This window comes from Glycine soja, chromosome 6 (assembly GCF_004193775.1).
Source record: "Glycine soja cultivar W05 chromosome 6, ASM419377v2, whole genome shotgun sequence".
Classification (NCBI taxonomy): Eukaryota; Viridiplantae; Streptophyta; class Magnoliopsida; order Fabales; family Fabaceae; genus Glycine; species Glycine soja.
Genome location: NC_041007.1, coordinates 4,174,358 through 4,193,838, shown reverse-complemented (window position 1 = coordinate 4,193,838; position 19,481 = coordinate 4,174,358). Strand labels below are relative to the sequence as shown.

Here is a 19,481-nt window from a genome sequence, read left to right as displayed (position 1 = left end):
TATACCGACAAATGTATAAATAAACTAACACATGATTCTGTGCCAAAAAAAAAAACTAAGACATAATTGTTTAACTTAATTAATTATCTTAAGTTTAAAATTTAGTTATTGTATTAAATATTCAAAGAAATATAATCTTATTTTTATTTAACTTGTACAAGATTGTGTCTTATGATAGATATTTGGGGCCTATCCAAAAATCATAATCATAATGCAAAGTTTGATATTTCTTAATAATTATATTTTTAAAGTCCTAGTTGACAAATTTTGAAATTCAATAATTCGTTTTATAAAATATAGAAATTATTAACAATTATATATTTAAATGAACAAAATTATTTAATAAAAAATACTTTTTTTTGTTTTTATTAATAAAAAAAATGAAATCATTTTTTTTTTGTCTTTATCGTCATGTAACACTCAATAGTTACTAACATGTTTAATAGAAGGTCAAATAATCACTTGAAGTATCACTCACTAGTGTCACTAGTATCATGTAAACACGTGACACTACTATTATTTTTTAATTTTTAACATAATATCTATCATAAAAATTAGTATTAAGGAAATCAAAGAAAAATGTTTTAAGTATACCAAAATTAAAATTAAGTCCTATTTGTAGGACCAAAAATATTTATTTTAAAAACTAAAAGATTTTTTTTTTAAAAAAAAAAGCAACGGTACCAAAATTAAAATCCATTCACTTTATAAGAATTCAAAATATATGTAAACCTTTTTAATTAAACAATTCTTTTGAGACATTTTCAAGTACTAACAATATCTATTCTTATAGATAGAACAAATATAATTAAGAATGAAAACTACTAAACACAACCAACCAATTCCTCGATGTACATTAACTATTGATAAAACGAATAGTTACATTGCACCTATAACATAGTTATTAAAAAAAAAAAAGAATCCAACCAAAAGTAATAGGGAAGAACGCTGCATTATATTAAATAAGGACAATACGGAGAATAGGAAGTGTGTTTTTGGGTGAGTGGAAAGTTGATCACGAATAAAATATAAATTTAATTAAAATTAAATTTCAAGAGAAATTATTTATATTAAACTTTTATTTTAAAAGTAAGTTACAAGTCCAATTTATTATAAGATATTTTTATTTAATATAAAAGTTTCCTTAAATTCGCTTTTGAATTTATGTTGGATCATTTGAAGTCACATAAAAAATATCACTTAATATATTGGTATGCCAATGTTTATATGCTTTGTTTCTCATTGAAAAACTATTTCTAAAATTGATTTTGAATAAAATGGATCTTAAAAATTATGTGATTTATATGTTTGTATCTTTTATTCCGATAACAAGTTAGTAGGAGTAGAAAAATTTAATATAAAAATTTTATCAAGCGCAGAAATATTCTTGAATATGTTTCAACTAAAAAATAATTATAAATTCATAATCAATTTATAAACATAAACAGAACATATTAATATTAACGTGATTTTGAATGATTTAATGTGAATCCAAACGCATACTAAGTTATTTTAACTTGAACTTGATTTGAATTTAAAATTAATTCTTTAATGTGAGATCAAAACATATAAATGTTTATTTAAAATCATATTAATTAGTATTTTCATGTGATTTTGGATGATTCTAACTTGAATCTAGATATATAAGAATACATCTCGTTCTGATATGGTTAGAATTTTAAATTTAAATTTAATAACTATACATAATAGTTATATTTTCTATCATGTTTTTTTTTTATCATGTATGATTTTATAAATTGTATTTATATATATATTTTTTTTCACAATACGCATTCGTTAAACAACATCAACTTATTTTTTTACAGTTGATTCACACGGTAGGGATAGATTTTTACATTTTTTCTTCCATATTATACGATCAAATTTAAATGTAACTGAATAGATGCCTTTAAAAGAGAGAGAAAAGTTATAAATATAATAAATAATGTAATATGAGAAAAATAAGATTTTCAGATTTTCCTTGGAAAGCGACGTGAATGACATATATTCTCAATCAAGAAAAAAAGGTGATTTTTTTTTATAATAAGAGAAAACTTTGATATCTCAATAAATTTAAAAATATGATATTGTTATTTAAAAGTTCTCTTTCTATTTTGATATCTCAATTAATTATATTGGTCAAAGTGTCAAACGCCAAAGCATGTAATAATCCTTGAATTTAAAATATTAATATATAGACATTAATATTATCTTCACTTACTTTACATTCTATTTTTGTATATACCATATTATAGGTATAAAAATATCATTTATTATATTTATAATTTCTTTTCTATTTTCATCTCTTTATAGATATAGACAAGATAAATAAATTATTAAATAACATGTGATTATCATATATTCATAATATGTGCTGATCTATATATGAAAGGTACTTTTTTTTTAATTTATGGGAAATAATTAATAATACTTTAACTACATATTATATAGAGATTTGCAAAAAAATATGACAATTAAAAACACCTACATTGTGTTTGGTAGCTTAGAAATAGGCTAAAAATAAAGTAGAAAGAGTGAAAATAGAGATGATGATAAAAATGATGGTGTTTTGTATAAAAGTATATATTTGAATTGGTGGTGGAATTGTGGTAAAACATGATGAGTTCACTCAAACTTGGTTTAACTTAAATTTATTTTTAGCATGCTAGGTCACTAAAATATAAACACTTTCAAATAGAAAAAAAAAATAAAATGTACTCGTGCTTCAATCAAGTCAAGTAGGATTATAAATATATTTATTAAAGACAATCATATTCAAATAGAATTCTTATTGATATTAATATTTTCCTTCAAAGTTCTTCTCGGTTATGAACAAAGCAGAATCCCTATGACTCCACTCAATATTTTTAGTTAAATTAGAATAATTATACATTAGATGATGGGTTGTTGAAATCAAATAATATAAAATTTTAATCTTAATTAATTAATCTATTTATCTTCCTTTTTGTATATCTTATTTCCATCTACATTTTTTTTCCAAGAAAAAAAGTGTTGATAATTATTCATGAGATTGAGGTTTCACAAAACAAATTTGAAGATTTAATAGAGGAATGAGTTAACCCATGGTGGCATCATATGTGTTGAGTTGTCCAAAACTGGAAGGGCGAGTCAGTTCCCACTCTTCAGGCGTCCTTTACACCATCCCAGAACCAGAGAGCATTGAATCCAACCCTGCTTATGCAGCAGCCTCACTACGATATGGTGGCCAACACCTTTTATGAGGAACTCTCACTTGACGCTTTTAACTCATCATCCAGTTTATGCCCAAACCACAGTGCTCACCAATACTATCCACAATTTCTCCACAACCCACGACACAAACAGCGACACGAGTATCAACATTCTTATCAATTGTTCCAACAACACCCAAATCAATTTCATCCATCACCACAACACCAACAACAACCCCAATATCTGGGAGCACTTAATTGTCACCAGCCCCAAGAAGAATCCACAACCACCGTGTCGTTTTGGTAATACACATTCTCCATATATTAACCCGTACCCCCTTTTTTTTTATTTTGTCTCTTCTTACACTCTTTTTATGTAATTCTGCTTGTGTTGGTGTTTCAGGAAAGCATTCAACACGGTGCTCTCTGACGCAAATGGAAAAAACCAAGAGGGAAACGAAAACTTTGGGGAACTTGAAGCTGTATACATAAACGCTCGTAATAAAAAAAAGACTGATTCAGCCCTTGCCGTTGAAAACACATGTAATGTGGCAAATGAGTGTCAATTGTTAGCGACGAAAACAACTGGGGTTGATGGAGTACGGACGAAGAAAGGTAGGAAAAGGAGGAGAAAGAAGCAAGTGGAAGAAGAAATGGGTTTGATGGGTTCATTTTTCAAGAGGTTGGCGAAGCGTGTGATTAAGCACCAGGAGGTTCTTCAGAACAAATTGCTGGAAGCTATTGAGAGAATGGAGAAAGAGAGAGCGGAATGGGAAGAAGGTTGGAGGGTTCGAGAAAGGGAAATTCACGACAGAGAAGCGATTGTGAAAGCGCGTGAGCGAGATCTTGCTTCTAAGAGAGACTCTTCCATTGTTTCCAACTTAGAGAAGATAACAGGTCAAAAAAGCTTCGTTCTTGTTTCTTCTGGGAAGAGTAGTCACGAGCAATTATCTACAATACATGAATATTGACATCAACGATATGAAAGGTAGGCATTTATTTTATTCTCTGAGCGATTCAGTAACGTTGTTGAATGGTGAATCTTCAATTTGAGGTACAAAGATGGGATTAGCTCAGAGTTATGTTAGCCGATCTTTAAGCAGTTCTTTGGGTTAGTTGCAGTTCTTCAGCAATGGGCATCATTTTTGGTTCGCTGATAAAAAAATTAATGGTGGAATTTCACATTGGGTTGTTCTGTTCTGTCTCTTCCACCATATTTTTCTTCTTATCATATCAATTGTTTTCTTTTTCTTCTATCTCTTACACTCCATTTGTTTTTTTTACAGTCCACACATGTTCCTGTCATGTTTAAGGCCTGAAAACAGTTAAACAAACAAGCCTTAGATGGTTTAGTCTTTTCTTTCACACTTAACATGTATACCATCGATATAACTTTTAGTTTTTTAAGGAAATAGTAATAACTTTTATAAAGTTTATATTTTCACAACTTTTCATACTTAATATATTTTTTAAAAAAGTATTCAAAATAAAACTAAAATATTAGTATATTATTTATTTTAAAAGAATAACACTGGGTTTCACTTAGATCTCTTACCTCTCTTATAATTTCTTGATATTACATATGGCATCCCTTCATTTTTAACTTTTTGAATAACCCCTACTCTTTTTTTTTTACAGCAATAACCCCTACTTATAAAAGTATATAGTGTAAGGTGTCTTTTGGGGTGATATAGGGGACAATATTAGTATAATGTTTATTGAATAATTAAAAGGATTATTGTGGAAATTAAAAAAGGTAACAATATCATGTATATATTCGAGAAATTACAAAGATATAAGTATAATTTGCAAAAAAAAGAAGTAAAGGATGAATACGACTATAGAATTGAAAATGAGTTACCTAAAATTATATTTTTTAAATATAAATTTTTTTTTTGAAATTTGATGTGACTAGAAAGTATATTTAATAATAAAGCATCTTAAAAAAGATAATACACCAAAAAAAATATTAAAAAAGATTTTTTTTTATAGACTAAGGCTATATATGTATCTTTTACATGAGAAAATCTATTTAAAGACTGATAGTATATATAATAGTGGATGATGAGAATTTTTTTCCTCAAAGTATTAATGCAAGTATATATTTATGACTAAAATCAAAGAGAATGGATTAAGTTGGAATAATTTTGTTATCAAGTTCATTATATATATATATATATATATATATATATATATATATATATATATATATATATATTTTATCGAATGCAACAAATATTCTATAAGGAAGTTTGATATATCATTAGTTTATCTAGTGCAGATAAAGTGTTTTTTATTATTTGTTTTTGAAAAACAAATGATATAATATAAAGCAAGTTTAGAAGATATTGGCAGCTTCAATAAATAGATGGGATGATCACGCTAAAATTTTGTTGTGTTTTTGAAGGATATTTCAAAATGGCTTGCAAGCGATGGTGTGACAAAAGCTCGTGCGCGAAAATTCTATCTTTTGTTAGTCACTTATAAATGATTGTTTTATATAATTCGGTTGTTAAAATATGTGTGAGTCACTGTCTCTGATTCCTATTGATAACCAAAATGACAACATAATTAAATCTCTATTATTTATATAATTAAACCATTAATAAAAATAATTATTTAATATATTTATGATAAAAATAAATTTAAAAATTCAGGGTGACAAGGCCTCCCTTGAACTATACGTCCGTCCACCCCTGCACAAGAGGTTATATAAACTAACCAGACAAAACTATTTCTAGGGAATGTGAGACTCATCCTTCAAAATCACAACATTTTTTACGTTCAGCAGTTTGCATAATGAACAGTGCAGTAAGGAAGATGTTAGGGATGAGATTGCTACGTTGTGCACTCAGATGAGACTATGCAAGGCCAACCCCCTTTTGCTTAAACTGTGGTAAGAAACTAAGAATGACAGAATGTGATCGATGAGAAATTATGTTATGTCTTTCGGCCTTTGTACATGTTCAGCTACAAGTCCATGATTTTAGTGTTTGGATAAATTGGGTTAACTGTGTGCAAAAAAGGGCAATTCAGTAACAAGTACCAGTAACCATATGTGGTTTGCCTTGAGTTGAATTATATACATGGTTTACACTTTATACACATTTCGTTTTCTGAGAATTTTCTTCTTTTTCTTCAATTTCATTGGGAAGTATTTCTAAACTTATGACATTCGGTTTTCTGTAGTTTATTGACTTTTCAGGTATTTGCTTTGTGAGAAGATAGTATTAAGAGGTTTTGGTCAATTTTTAGCAACATCTATCATGATTTATTCTTGTGTAGAGATATTGATCAAAGTGTAGTTATCAGGGAAGTTTTTTTTTGGATCTGAACCAGTTATTTTTTTCTTATTTTTTTTCTTCACCCATAAGTCTCATTTTCTAACCATCAAATCAATTTTATATTTTCTAATCATAAGATTTTCTAATCATCATTAGTGAAGTTGATATGAAAATATTGGAATATTATACTCAAGGTTTGTAACTCTAGAAAATATTATATGTTGTATTAACAATGTATTTTCTAATATATTTATTTTAATATTTTTTACATTTAATTAAAATTTATAGAAAATTACAAAGACATAAGTTACACTTATTAAATAACAAAAAAAAGTTAGAATAATAAAAAAAATTAATTTCTTAAATAAATCTTAACTAATAATAAGAAAAATACAACCATATCGTATAATATGAGTTTATCTTCAAATGCACAAAAATGGGTTGAAACAAAAACTACCTTTCATATATCATATAACATATAAAAAGAAGAAGAAAAAAATCCATACTCCAAACTCACTTAAAAAATTGTAGAATTGATCTTTCTCTTTACAAGTTTAGTGCAATAGATAACACAATAGACAACATTATCCATCCTAATAAGAAATACCCAACCACTCTCGTTGGTCCGACATCCTCGGGGTCCTGCCACAAAAAAGAGGAAATACTCAGGAGTCAGGAGTAATGTACTTAAATGTTAAGCTATATGCTGTGACAAAATTTTCATAATAATCTTTTTAATATATTTTTTGTTTATTCAGTTATATATATTTGTGTAACCGTTAGCAAATTAATGAAACATCTCATTTAAAAGCCAGCTACTCTTACTTAGAGTTAAGTTATGTTGACATTTAGTTATATCCGTTTAATCAAACACATTCTTGGTAAATAATTATATTAATATTTATTTTCTAGAGCCACCTACCAGTTGTGGAGGATCTTCTTCTGAAATTTTTGACTGTGTTATGTCAACCTCGAACGGCCAAACGAATTTGTCCGCATTTTCTGCTCTGGCCAAGCTCCAGTCATATATTCTTCTTTCTTCCTCCGATGACAGGATGGTGTATGATTCCTATAGTAGTAATCAAATAATCATGAACAAATAGCACAAAAGTAATTCAAATGTGATCATAACTGCATATATATATATATATATATATTAAATTACTGACTTTGAGAAGTTCCAATTTCTTCTCAAGTTCATCCTCCTCTAAATTCTGACTCTTCAATTCCTGAACCTTGATATTATATGCACCCCCCACCTGTAGAGAGGTTAAAAACTTAAAATGGATAATTAATTAATTAATTATGTTGAAACAAAAAACTGAATTAAGGTGGTTTCCGAGTTCCGACCAATTCAAAGGGACATCCTCGTGGAATACCTAGCCTACCATAATGATCTGCATCTGTAATTGCTGCATTCTAAACCACATCTTCATCAATTAAATGCCTTTTTACCCGTACAAATAATAGTAGTAATAAACACATAGTATTTTGAAAAACTTACGTAAGCCACGGAGAATCTTTTCGACGTTGAGAGCAGAAATGAGTGATGATGTTTCTTCTGGAACTTCAATGGAACTCTTTGAATCTACCTCTGTGCCAGAGGTTTCGGCTGAGGAGCTTCTGATGCGTAATAATCTTCTTTGCGGTTTCGCAGTAAAAGCGATTGTACTTGAGAATCCAATTTTTGGCGCTTGAGGGTTTGGAATGTTCTTAGCAGGAATACGTACTGTGGCGGTGGTGGAGGACACAGCCATTGCTTCACCTTTTCTATGCCACGCACTTGGGCTATGTTATTATCTAATCACACACATGCATGGTGGGATAAAGCAACATTTATTCGCCATTAAAAAGCTATCAGGTGTGAACAGTAAGAAGTTTTTATTAATATAAAAAAATCTGATAATGGTTTAAATAAAAATGTCGTTGTAGTATAGTGGTAAGTATTCCCGCCTGTCACGCGGGTGACCCGGGTTCGATCCCCGGCAACGGCGTTTTATATTTTTTGGTATTTATCGTTTTCTCTCAATACAACGTCGTGTTAGTGAAAAATCAAGCGTTCATTTTGGCTTTCCTAGTTTCGTTATTCCTTCTTAGTTCTCAAGCCGTTATCTCTTGTTTTTTGAGTTTGTTCTAATTGGTTTTTCTTTCGTGCCCACCTCATGTTCTTCTTCTACTTTTAAGGGTTTGAGAATGGCTCATTACATTTACAGTCAGTTATCAAATGCCTCTATTATCATATACCCAAATCTGCCTCATTATGTGTTCACTTGAAAAAAGGCACTAGCCGCTAACAATTGGGGAAATTGCCCTCTAGAATTAAGTTAATCATAGTGATATACGTTTAGTTTTCGGAAGCTGATCCTTGACTTGGGTTGCTTCATAAAAGGTTTAGATGCATATGATAGTTTGTACTACTGTCCTTGAAATGAAGCATGAACGTGAAGTTAAATAACATATCAGGTAGGCACCTTCGCTTAATTCCATGAATCTAAGTTTTTCTCTCTTATCATATTAAGCATCATGACAACTGTGTTTCTTTTCCAGATGTTTTGCATTAATTTTGGCTTATGTGCAGATACTACATACTGAGACTGTTTCTACTGACTCAACCAAGTATAATTTTTGTTGCAGTGTCGAGTTGATATATCTACATATAATTCACCATACATCTCTGTGACCCATCCTAGATCAGCAGGTTATAGATTGTTTTATTTTATTTTTTAGTTAGTTATTTTCACTGACTATTTATTCAGTTAATTTCTTTATTCCTTTTGAGGGTTGTATGTATTACTTCATTTGTAGCATTTTATGGGAACTGTCATGTCTACCAATAATATCCTTTGCTTATCTGCTTTATCAATAAAGTTTTATCTTCTACAATAATCTGATTCCACTGTCATTTGGAATAGGACATGGCTTGCCTGTTTTAAGTGAAGAAAGTACCCTTGTATTTCCTGATACCGACAAAGAAATTTGGGTCTCTGATTCTTCAGCGTATGAGGTACAATATTCTCATCAATCCATATTCTAAATATTGCTTTACCTGTCAAATTTAGGATCTACAGTGGAATAAACACATTCTGACATTGCCAAACTAATTTTGTGAAAGTTTACATATATAGTTTTGAAGGAAGCCTGTTTTCTTTCAAGACAGAAAGAGAGTTGTTTTTATCAAATTTCCTTAAAGAAATGTCACTAACTTCATTACTGCAGATAGTGAGCAGAATCAAATAAAAGCATTAGTGAAATCAGGCAGCTCCATCATTCCTTCAAAAATGTCATTAACTTCATCACAGCAGATGACAAGTGAAATTAAATGAAAGCATTAATGGAATTAGGCAACTCTATGACCATCATGTCCTCATTATCAATATGAAGTGTGCCTAAAAAATCAGCCGGATTTAGTTCCATATATATATATATATATAATATATATGTGTGACCCTTATATAATGTATAGGCTAATGAAAATTTTACAACATGCATGCAAAACACTGCTACTATAATCAAAATCAGTGAGAAACAAATGAGAGATTTAGGGTGTCAAAACAAAAAAGGGACTTGGGATTCTTGGGGAGATTCTAGCACGAGTGCTAGGGAAGAGGCATGAGAAGCCCAAGGGAAAAGCTCCATTGTAACAGAAAATCAATCTTGATTACAAAATATATTGAACTGCTCTCTCCTATGGCTATGGATGTAGGTTATATTGGCTGAATCATGGCGCCACATACACCTGGTGTCATTTTCCCTTATTCTATCTCAGTATTGTTTCTTTTTGTTTTGATGTGTACTTGGGTTGTTTTGTCTGTTATTACTTGCACAGGTACTGTATTGCTCTGTGTGTGTGAGTGTTAGTCCTCTTGCAGAAAATTTCATGACCCAATTTTTCATAATAGCATTAGCTGAAATCCATTTTCCGTTTAATAGTCCCAACACCCAAGCAAAGAAGCGACTACTGGGGTTAGCAAATGTAGTCTGCCGGGAAAGTGACAACACCTAACAGCTACTTCCGCATGTATTATTCTGGTATTGTCTACCTGCATTCTTTCAATTCTTCAAATGCCCCTTTACCTCTGTGTCTGTTCTTTCATCTCCTGTTTGATGTGCTCTATGAAGGAACTGTATCACAGAATGGTGTAAAGAAAAGCAAGCATGCCCACTTTGCCACACCCCCATAACACACTCAAGCCCAGTTTGTTGTGCAATCAAACTTTGGTGGTCACTGCACCCTTCCATCAACTAGTTAATTTAACTAGAAATATAGATACATTACATGTCTTGTGTGGTTCTCTTAAAGTCACAAACACACACAACACCCCTTTGATATTTCTGTTTTAGCGTTAGGAAAATTATTTGTTCATTCCGTCCATCTTGTGTTTTTATATGCCTATTTGTGGAAGGCTGCTAGAAATAGTTCTCCATTTAGACCATGGACTTTCGAGGGAGCTTATCAACCGCAGACTTACTGGAGTATGCAGTAAATTTAATTTACCTTGTTGCACTTTTAAAAGGGTAGTGCATTTTTTATAAGATTGATATGAGCTTTCTTGATTGATTCAATTAGTAGTATTAACATTTGAAAATTGAATTTCATGCTAAATATTAAAAATTAAATCTATGATTGATAATCTAAATTTCTCTATAATTAAATTGTTAATATAAAGAATGCCATATCGTATCTTGTACAGGCTGGACCGGCAGGTATCTTGGCACACAAAGAGGTCTTCAGTTCTATTTACAACATTATCAAACAAGTCTTCAAATGTAAGAATTTAACTTAAGCCATCTGTTGTGACTTGCAAGGTTTCAAATTCAGACTCCAATAGCGGTTCAAAAGATAGCAAGGACAGTGTGTTATGGTTTTGCTCATAGATTTGTTTTTCTTATGTCTTCTTGCGCTTGTTTCTTTGCAGATGTAATGGCATACACAATTCATATACCATCTTTTGTTGATACATGGGATGGGTTATGGTAAGCCTGAGACAAATCTTTGCTTGTGACTTGGCTGTCATGGTAATTACATTTTCTTTGCAATTCACATGCAAAACCCAACATCTCCCCACAAATTTAAGACCTTCGTTACTTGGGTAAGATTGATTTTAATAGAATTAATTTTGAATCAGTGAACATAACTGAAATGTGTGTCTAGTTTAATAATAATCATTGATTTTCCATTGGAACATGTATCCCGACAAAAGAAATAGATTATGAGTGATAACCAAATTGGCACAAGTGAATAACTAGATTCTACTAATACCAATATCCGCACATAAATGTATTAGATCTTGACTCTAATCGTTATTTCAGGCTTCAGAATGAAACTCGCGTGTAAACGGAAAAAATGCTAGATTCATTCCAGGGCATGGCGTGGCTTATCGTCTCTGAGGTTTTCTGAAGCCGAAAAGGTTGAGGATAAATTCTTCTACACTTAACAGTATTGTACCGAGTCTTGATTCTACTTCAAAAGTAATGTGAGGATACAAATTTATTTTTCATGTCACGCTATGGTATGAGGGACTCGGTACAACACTCAAAAAAGTATGTAAGAATACAAGGACACCTAAATTAAAAATTCAAACAACAATTTACGTAGAGTTTCATCAATTTGCTTCTAAATATCCAAGTTAGGATCATTGAATTGGAATGATGAACTCATGACATACTTGTTTGTATTGTGAATTAAGTTTTGAGGCATTCCTTTATTCAGAATTCTGATAATGGTTCATCATACTTTTTAAAAATGTGGTTCCTTCTATATCACAAACCGTAATCTCTTAGCAGGATCACCCATTAAACATAACATCGAACCATGAAGATTAATAAGCATATATAAGGAGAATATAACATAAAATAAAGTGCAGCTGGGATATAGATAGTATGCATATAACATATACCAGTTGCATATAACATACATGAAAGAAGAAGATAGAAGAGTAGTGAAAAAGACATATGAAATTAAAAAGCATTGGAGCATGCGGGCTTTAAGTTCTCTTAACCGGATCAAAGTTGGAAACCCCAATAACGGCTCCAAATATGGCTACTAGAACAAACCCACCAGCAAAGATGCTTAGCAGAAAGTTCTTGAGGGAAGGGGAGAACTCATATCCAGCAGCATGAGCCACCTCCGGAACCACCATAGATGCTGTCACAGAAGCTGCTGTGAGTCCTGCAACTGCCTTCTCCTTCAAAGATGCATTGATTTGAGCCTTGGAGTTTGACACTGCCTTTGTGGTGAAGAGGGTCCTCTTTGGTTGCCGTAGGGGTAGTGGCCTGAAGAAGGCTTCGGATGAAGGCTTGTTGTTGTTGATAACAGAGCTCAGCGAGAAAGCCATGGGAACAGAAGCAGAAGCCATTTCGGGGTTGTGTTGTGCTTGCTTACCTGGCTTGGCCTGAAGATTCTGCTGCTCAAGAGATTGGGGCTCAGAGAGTGGATCACGAAATGGACACGATAAGATGCAAGGTGTTAACTGGAGATTTTATGTTGACGTGGCACCTGTAGGTTATCCTACGTGGGATTTTCTTTACCTGGTATTGGGAGGATAAGGTTATCGATAATCTGGAACATGATCCACTTAAGAGCTGTGGCTTCAAGAGGGATAATGTTGCTTACTCTTGTGACATTAAGGAGCAAGGACTAACTTGAATAGACATTTAACGGGCAAAGAGAGGAAATAATCCTTTACTTTTTTTTTTTACTAGGTCAGACTATGGATTTGTAATTTTCACTGGTTCAAAAGAAAAGAAATTTTACATGTTCGGATCATTTGATTAATCCTTTTCTTATTTAATTCATAAGAGAAGTAAATAAATTTTAAAATTTTTTACTTCGATATTTTTGTAATTTTGAAAAAAAAAATGTACTTAATACCTTAAAAATATTTTATTTGCTTTTCTTCTCTTTTAAAAAAATCTCTCAATATTGAAAGGAAACATACATGAAAAGAGAGATTTTACTTCCCTTCTCATTTGATTGTATGGAAGAGAAAAGAATAAAAATAAAAAAATAAGCTAAAAGTTATTCTGAGTCTGTTTAGATAAATTTTTTCATAAACACTTTTAGAAAAAAATAAATAAAAAATAAAATAAACTTTTTTATAAATTAAAATTAACTTATAAATTGTAAAAATTCTTATATTAGTTTCTTTTAAAAACATATTTTTACCTTATACATAAATTAATTTTAACTTACAAGAAAAGATTTTTTTTTCTTTCCTATTTTTTTTATCTAGACTAAAAGTGTTTATGAACAAACTTACTCAAAGAAACCTAGTAGTTTTTTTTTTTTTTTTAAAAAAAAAAAAAGGAAGAAACCTACTAGTTCTTCGTAACAAAACTGAAAACCGCTGCAATTGACAACGCAGAACAATTGTTTCGCTTACAGATACAGTTAGCCTTTTTTTTCTTTTGGACCTGGGAAGTGGGATCTATCTCAATTACTACAGCCTCGGAGAGAGAGAGAGAGGAAATCCAACTATGACAAAGAAAAGTAGCTAAACCTCCATTCAACAGGCATCAGAATTATAACCAGACACAGGAAGGAGTTCAATTGTGGGACAAAATTTTACTTTTACATTGGATCCACTTGAAGGTTCGTATAGTCAAGAATAAGAGTCCTGAATTCATAATTTCATTATCATATCTAGGGAAAAAACATTTGTTAATACTGTCTGTTAATTAAGGCCCTATATATATATATATATATATATATACTTTACTAAAGCACCACTCACAACTATCATGAATTAAATCAACCAAAGAAAAGGTCTGGTGGTATTTGACAGATGAAATGAAACATAGGAGACACACATGCATGCAGCTGAATCATGTATTGAGCACACTCGAGTTTGGTTCAATATGTCTGAGATGAATGCCTTGAGGAAGAAGGTTGTATCTGATATTGAGCTCTTCAAACATTTTCTTTACTTCCATCACCAATTCAGTTCTTCGCTTGGTTTTCTCCCCAAACTCTTGAAAGTTCATTGTGTGGGTAACATTGAGAGCCATCTTAATCTTGTTTACATCTTCAATCTCCTTCACTACTAAGCCATGATTGGAGTGCCAGTATTGTGGATTTCTCTCCACGTACCTAATTTTATAAAAAGACATAAGAACAAAGGAAAGCACAGACATGCTACAAGGGCATAACAGAAATACGAGTTATTCCAATTTTGGTGACAAAACTCCAGTTATCTTATAAATTTCCTGTGAAGAAAAAATAGGAAAAAATTTGCACACCCCATCTATCCTCCTGTTTCAGACGCACACCTTCACTTACAACAAGTCTCAACTCTCAATCAAACTTATATGCAACATCTTAATTCACAATAAAAGAATACGACATGCTCCTCATATGGTAATCTTGATGGTACTCCACCAATTTAGATTAGAAAGAAAATCACAGCAACTAGTGAAAAAATTTGGAGGCATGTATTAAAATGTTTCATTTTTCCTTTATTAGTTCATAGGTTATTACATCCATGGATGGTCAAATAATACTTGGAAGCCATAACCTAAAAAGGAAAATGCATTTGATGATGACTAAAGAACCTACTCATTTACCCATGAAGATACGATTAGCTTACCTTTTTATTTTTTCTTTCAGTGCCCCAATCTTCTCTGCTGGTGTCATAAAATCAATGGAGAAATCTACGCGGTCACCCATATCTGGGCTTCTGTAATAATTGCTAATTGGTTTTGTGGCCAGGACAGAGTTTGGATAGTACACCTTTTCATTATTAAGCTTCAAGAAGACTGTTGTCAATATATTCATTTCTTCAACCAATAGCTGCCAGACGATCAGAAGCCATAAACATACAAATCTCAAACAAGGAGACAAAATCTAGAAGCTATAGATTACCTCAACACCATCAATAACACACCGATCACCAACATCAAATGGATGCATTACAAACACAAAGATGATAGCTTCAAATATGTTCTTGCATGTGTTTCCAAACATGAAAGCTGCAAGTACTAGCTGTGATGAGAGGAATACAAGTACTTTTGTTGTTGCAATCTCCATCAGTAGAAGCCACACGATTATGTTCACCACTACTAGGAGTACGGTCACGAGTTTGTTTAGTTGTTTTACAGCTGTTTTAGTGTCACTTAAGGCATGTGCTAATGCTCTGCGTTCTTGATAAACCTTCAACTGAAGAACACAGACATTATGGAGTGAAAATGTTAGCAACCAAAACAGAATTTCAGTCCTTCATTATCATGACAAATTTTAGATGAGCACATATAGAAGACTGTTGGTTCAAGAACTGTGATACTGCAAAGCAAGATCAAAACTAGAAAAAGAAGATATAATCACACACAGACACAAGGCACAAAACTGAATGCTGTTGTTATTCTTTTGGAATCAATATTGGCTCTGTACATACACTCACACTCACACTATGGCAAACATGCAGGGGATATATATATAGCAGTAACCCCAGCAGTTATAACAGCCATGACAGGTAAAGCAGTTACAAGCAATAGGTAGAGGCACCAATCAAATATAGAGTCAGCAGTTGCTACAACAAAGACCTTACCAACCAGTCTGTTAAGGACTTTCTAGTAATTTGCCCCGTTTCTGCTTCAGCCAATAGGGGATATACCATTCGCACTTCTTCCTTAATCATGAACCTCCGAAGTTCATCCTCATCAATGTACCTATTCATAATGACAGAACTATTATGGAGAAACAAGAGTGGCAGATATTACAAAAAAGGAGGAGGAGGAGGAGGACAAATAATGCATTTACAAGCATCTAGAGGTTATAGTGCATATATTCTTACGTGCAACCAGGGGCAGCCACATTCCTGAAAATGTAATAGGCAGCAGCAGTTGCTTCCATCTCATTAGTAATCTCTTTATCAGTTTGTTCATTTTCTCCTTCATCGAAACTTTCATCTAGTGCACTAGAGATTGTGGACAGCCCTGAAGTTGTCATTGCATCTACCAAAACCTTCATAGTCCACGCAGAAACTTTCTCTTGTTTCATCTGGTGAAGCTTTGCGATATCAATAGTCTCTTTCTTTGTGCCACCTTTACCATCTGTACTCCTAAAACTAAAATGACCAACACTGTACGATGCCCCAACCTTCTCAGCCTCTTCTACAAGTGGAGGTCCAGAGAGAGTCTGCAGAATGTACTGATGGAAGAGCGATTCTTGAATTCGATCAAAGAAAGACTTGACATGGAAATTCGATGCCAAGATCTTTAACAACAATGTCTTCACGAACCACAGGAATGCTCCAATGAGGAGGGAAACAAGAGTCCATGTTACCCCATTCAAAATCTTTGAGGCCAGTTCAGTTCGGTGGACCCCGCGGTTAATCAACAGCACCCATGTGAGAAGAACCAAACCAAGCCAAATGAAGAACTGGACACACTTCTTCAGTCCATAGACAAAATACAGCACCTTTTTCCTCAGCAAAAAGTTGGTCTCAATCAAGAAAACAACAATGTGCATAAACCATCTTGTAACCAACATGCCGCAAAAGGTCACCATCACAAGCACACACAACCTCCAAAACCCCAAACCCCAAATCTCGGTCCTTTTAAGTTTTCCAACAGCTAAACTAGCCACCAAGCTACTTGCAATGCACACAAACACAAACCATTCAAACAACATCTTAGCAGTCAGTCTCCTACTACGCTTGTTTTTACTCAATTCAACTTTCTTGTAAATGATTTCATCGAAATCCTCCCCGGCCGGCCCGGGAGACGCCATCAGCGGTGTCTTGGGAGTGATCACAGACAGGATGGAGAATGTTCTATTAACAGTCCCAGCTTTGTTGTTGTTATTAGGTGATGCTTTATATGGCGAACCAACAGTCAAGTTTTCTTGCAAAGTTGAGTTTGCATTATCTTCCAAAAGGGTCCCATCAATGGGGTAAGGTTGTTCACCAAACCTTGATTTGGGTTTGGAATACACTGACCTTGTGAGTGATTTTCGCCGAGTGAGGTTGGCGTTGGAAGTGAAAACTTTTGGGGGCTTGTTTGGGCTTGGCATGAACCTTATCTCAGGGGAAGCACAGTTTAAAGGTGGCGACTTTGCTCCGGCAACCTCGTTGTCGTTTAATATTCTGTGTGGCGAATTCACCCTGCTATGCTGCTGCTCGTTTGGAATCGCCACCATCACTTCTCTCTTCTTCTCAGCCATGGTTACTTCACCGCATTTTAGACCACCTTGCTGCTTATTAATAACATCCATTCACAACCCTACAGCAAAAAAATAAAAATAATACAAAGTTGACGAAATTAATAAGCAGTCACAAGAAACAAAACACACTGGCGCAAGTCTACTTTATAAATGATTTTATTCTTTTTAATATGTGTAGAGTATATACCAAGAACAACTTGGACTTGGGTTAGGAGTACCAGACAAAAAAGAATAGCACTTACTGATACTGATATAAATAAAAAGATGAAAGGAAACAGATCAGGTGGAGTTATAACTAATTATGTGAGATAGAAAACAATGGATGGCGGATAAAGTTGGTTGTCAAAGGTTGGAAAAATCACACACAAACACAGGTATAGATTTACAAGAACAGGGATTAAGGGTGAGTGATGTGAGTCATAAACAACGGCAAAAGGTTTTGTTTGGGGACAGAGAGGCAGACTGATTTGAAAGTAAGAGTTTTTAGATGGAAATGTGTGTGCGAGTGATTTGCGGTAAGAGGAAACTCTGGTTTTGCATCACAGCCCCCAAGAAAGGCCAAAATGACTAAACAGAAACCAAGACTTTATGACTATGTCTATATGTATATGGATGTAATAAACAAATAGCGGAGCAGGTATTGTTTATTTACTAAACAAACATAATCCATATTAATGAGACATGTTGCTTCAGCATCAAAAACTGCACACTTTCTAACTTCTTTTCATGCATATATATATATATATATATATATATATATATATATATTCCGTCAATTTATTGGAAATGATCCTACTTTTATTTTACATTTAAATATATTTTTTCTTACCATTTAAACTTATTTTTCTTTTGATACTTATAATTTTTATAAATTATGTTCGGTTTATTTTATTATACTTTAGATAATATTTTAAAGAATCAAAAAATATTATTTAAAGCGTTATATACAAAAAAAAAAATATAATTTATAATGACTAAAAACAAAAATAAATACTAAATTAAAAGGATTAGAAATAGTATTTGTTAGTACTCATCACTTCTTGTGTTCAGTTTAGCTTGATTTTTAAGAATAGTTTATTAGAAATATTTTCAATAAAATTATTATTAAATATGTTTGCAGCATGTAAATAAAACTAATGATGACTTTTAGTTCCTAAAACATAATTTATAAAAGAGAAATTAAATGGAGACAATTTTTTGTGACGAACAATGATCCTAACTGACACTTTTTTATAAATGATAGATATAAAAGATGCAATTTATTTTTGAGAGACTAAAAATAAATATTATCTTATTTGTAAAAAATAAAAAATATATTTAACCCATAAATTTGTAATTATAAACTGTGTTGATCGTTAAAACACATGTTTGGCTCTCCGTTCGTCGTTTCTCTGTACCTTGAATGAACGTTTGCAGAAGTAATTAACCTTTTAGAGTTTTAGTGTCTTATGGATTCAAGATACGTTGAAGGAGCTTGCTAACAAATTTTCAAACATTGGCTAAGTAAATTGATTGGTATACACATAATATAATATATACTTATGTTCAGCTATGGTGTTAATATGATTGCAATTCAAGTCAGATGTGTGTGCATATATATGTTTGTAAAATTAATTTGAATTAATGTAATTTTGTAAAATTAATTTTAAAACAACGTGAGTCGGTTGTAATGTATTTTTTTATTTGTATGACAGATATTAAAAAATTAATTTTGTCAGACAAAATTGTTTAAAAACCTGCAATAAAAATTATTTTGGATGTAAAATTATCAAATATGCATGCACATATGTTTTTTATCTTTGCTATTCATCAAGATAATAAAAATATACTTAAAACACATTATGTGAC

At 32.0% G+C, this 19,481-nt stretch overlaps 4 protein-coding genes and 1 non-coding gene across 6 annotated transcripts; 2 read left to right on the top strand and 3 right to left on the bottom strand.

The window, feature by feature from the left end:
- Window positions 1–3,053: 3,053 nt before the first annotated feature.
- LOC114414848 lies at window positions 3,054–4,476 on the top strand. The gene is made up of 2 exons (XM_028379285.1): window positions 3,054–3,494; window positions 3,595–4,476. The coding sequence occupies exons 1-2, from the start codon at window positions 3,199–3,201 to the stop codon at window positions 4,160–4,162; spliced, it is 864 nt and encodes a 287-aa protein (XP_028235086.1). The 5' UTR covers window positions 3,054–3,198; the 3' UTR covers window positions 4,163–4,476.
- Window positions 4,477–6,914: 2,438 nt separating this feature from the next.
- On the bottom strand, window positions 6,915–8,284 carry LOC114413997 (NAD(P)H-quinone oxidoreductase subunit U, chloroplastic-like). Its single transcript, XM_028378378.1, has 5 exons — window positions 7,980–8,284; window positions 7,826–7,887; window positions 7,645–7,734; window positions 7,398–7,544; window positions 6,915–7,117 (listed from the first exon to the last, which is right to left on the bottom strand). The coding sequence occupies exons 1-5, from the start codon at window positions 8,230–8,232 to the stop codon at window positions 7,022–7,024; spliced, it is 648 nt and encodes a 215-aa protein (XP_028234179.1). The 5' UTR covers window positions 8,233–8,284; the 3' UTR covers window positions 6,915–7,021.
- A 113-nt stretch (window positions 8,285–8,397) lies between these two features.
- TRNAD-GUC lies at window positions 8,398–8,469 on the top strand. The gene has a single exon. It is a non-coding gene; the product is annotated as a tRNA-Asp (tRNA).
- Window positions 8,470–12,275: 3,806 nt separating this feature from the next.
- LOC114414847 lies at window positions 12,276–12,936 on the bottom strand. The gene has a single exon (XM_028379284.1). The coding sequence runs from the start codon at window positions 12,829–12,831 to the stop codon at window positions 12,460–12,462; it is 372 nt and encodes a 123-aa protein (XP_028235085.1). The 5' UTR covers window positions 12,832–12,936; the 3' UTR covers window positions 12,276–12,459.
- A 1,060-nt stretch (window positions 12,937–13,996) lies between these two features.
- LOC114414846 (mechanosensitive ion channel protein 10-like) lies at window positions 13,997–18,237 on the bottom strand. Of its 2 annotated transcripts, none has more exons than XM_028379283.1 (6): window positions 17,821–18,237; window positions 16,264–17,692; window positions 16,018–16,138; window positions 15,336–15,629; window positions 15,061–15,263; window positions 13,997–14,564 (listed from the first exon to the last, which is right to left on the bottom strand). In XM_028379283.1, exons 2-6 carry the CDS (start codon window positions 17,682–17,684, stop codon window positions 14,300–14,302), a joined length of 2,304 nt encoding a protein of 767 aa, XP_028235084.1. In that variant the 5' UTR covers window positions 17,685–17,692; window positions 17,821–18,237; the 3' UTR covers window positions 13,997–14,299. The 2 variants fall into 2 exon arrangements, with proteins under 2 accessions (XP_028235084.1, XP_028235083.1); XM_028379282.1 differs by having other exon boundaries at window positions 17,876–18,237.
- Between the last annotated feature and the right edge of the window lie 1,244 nt (window positions 18,238–19,481).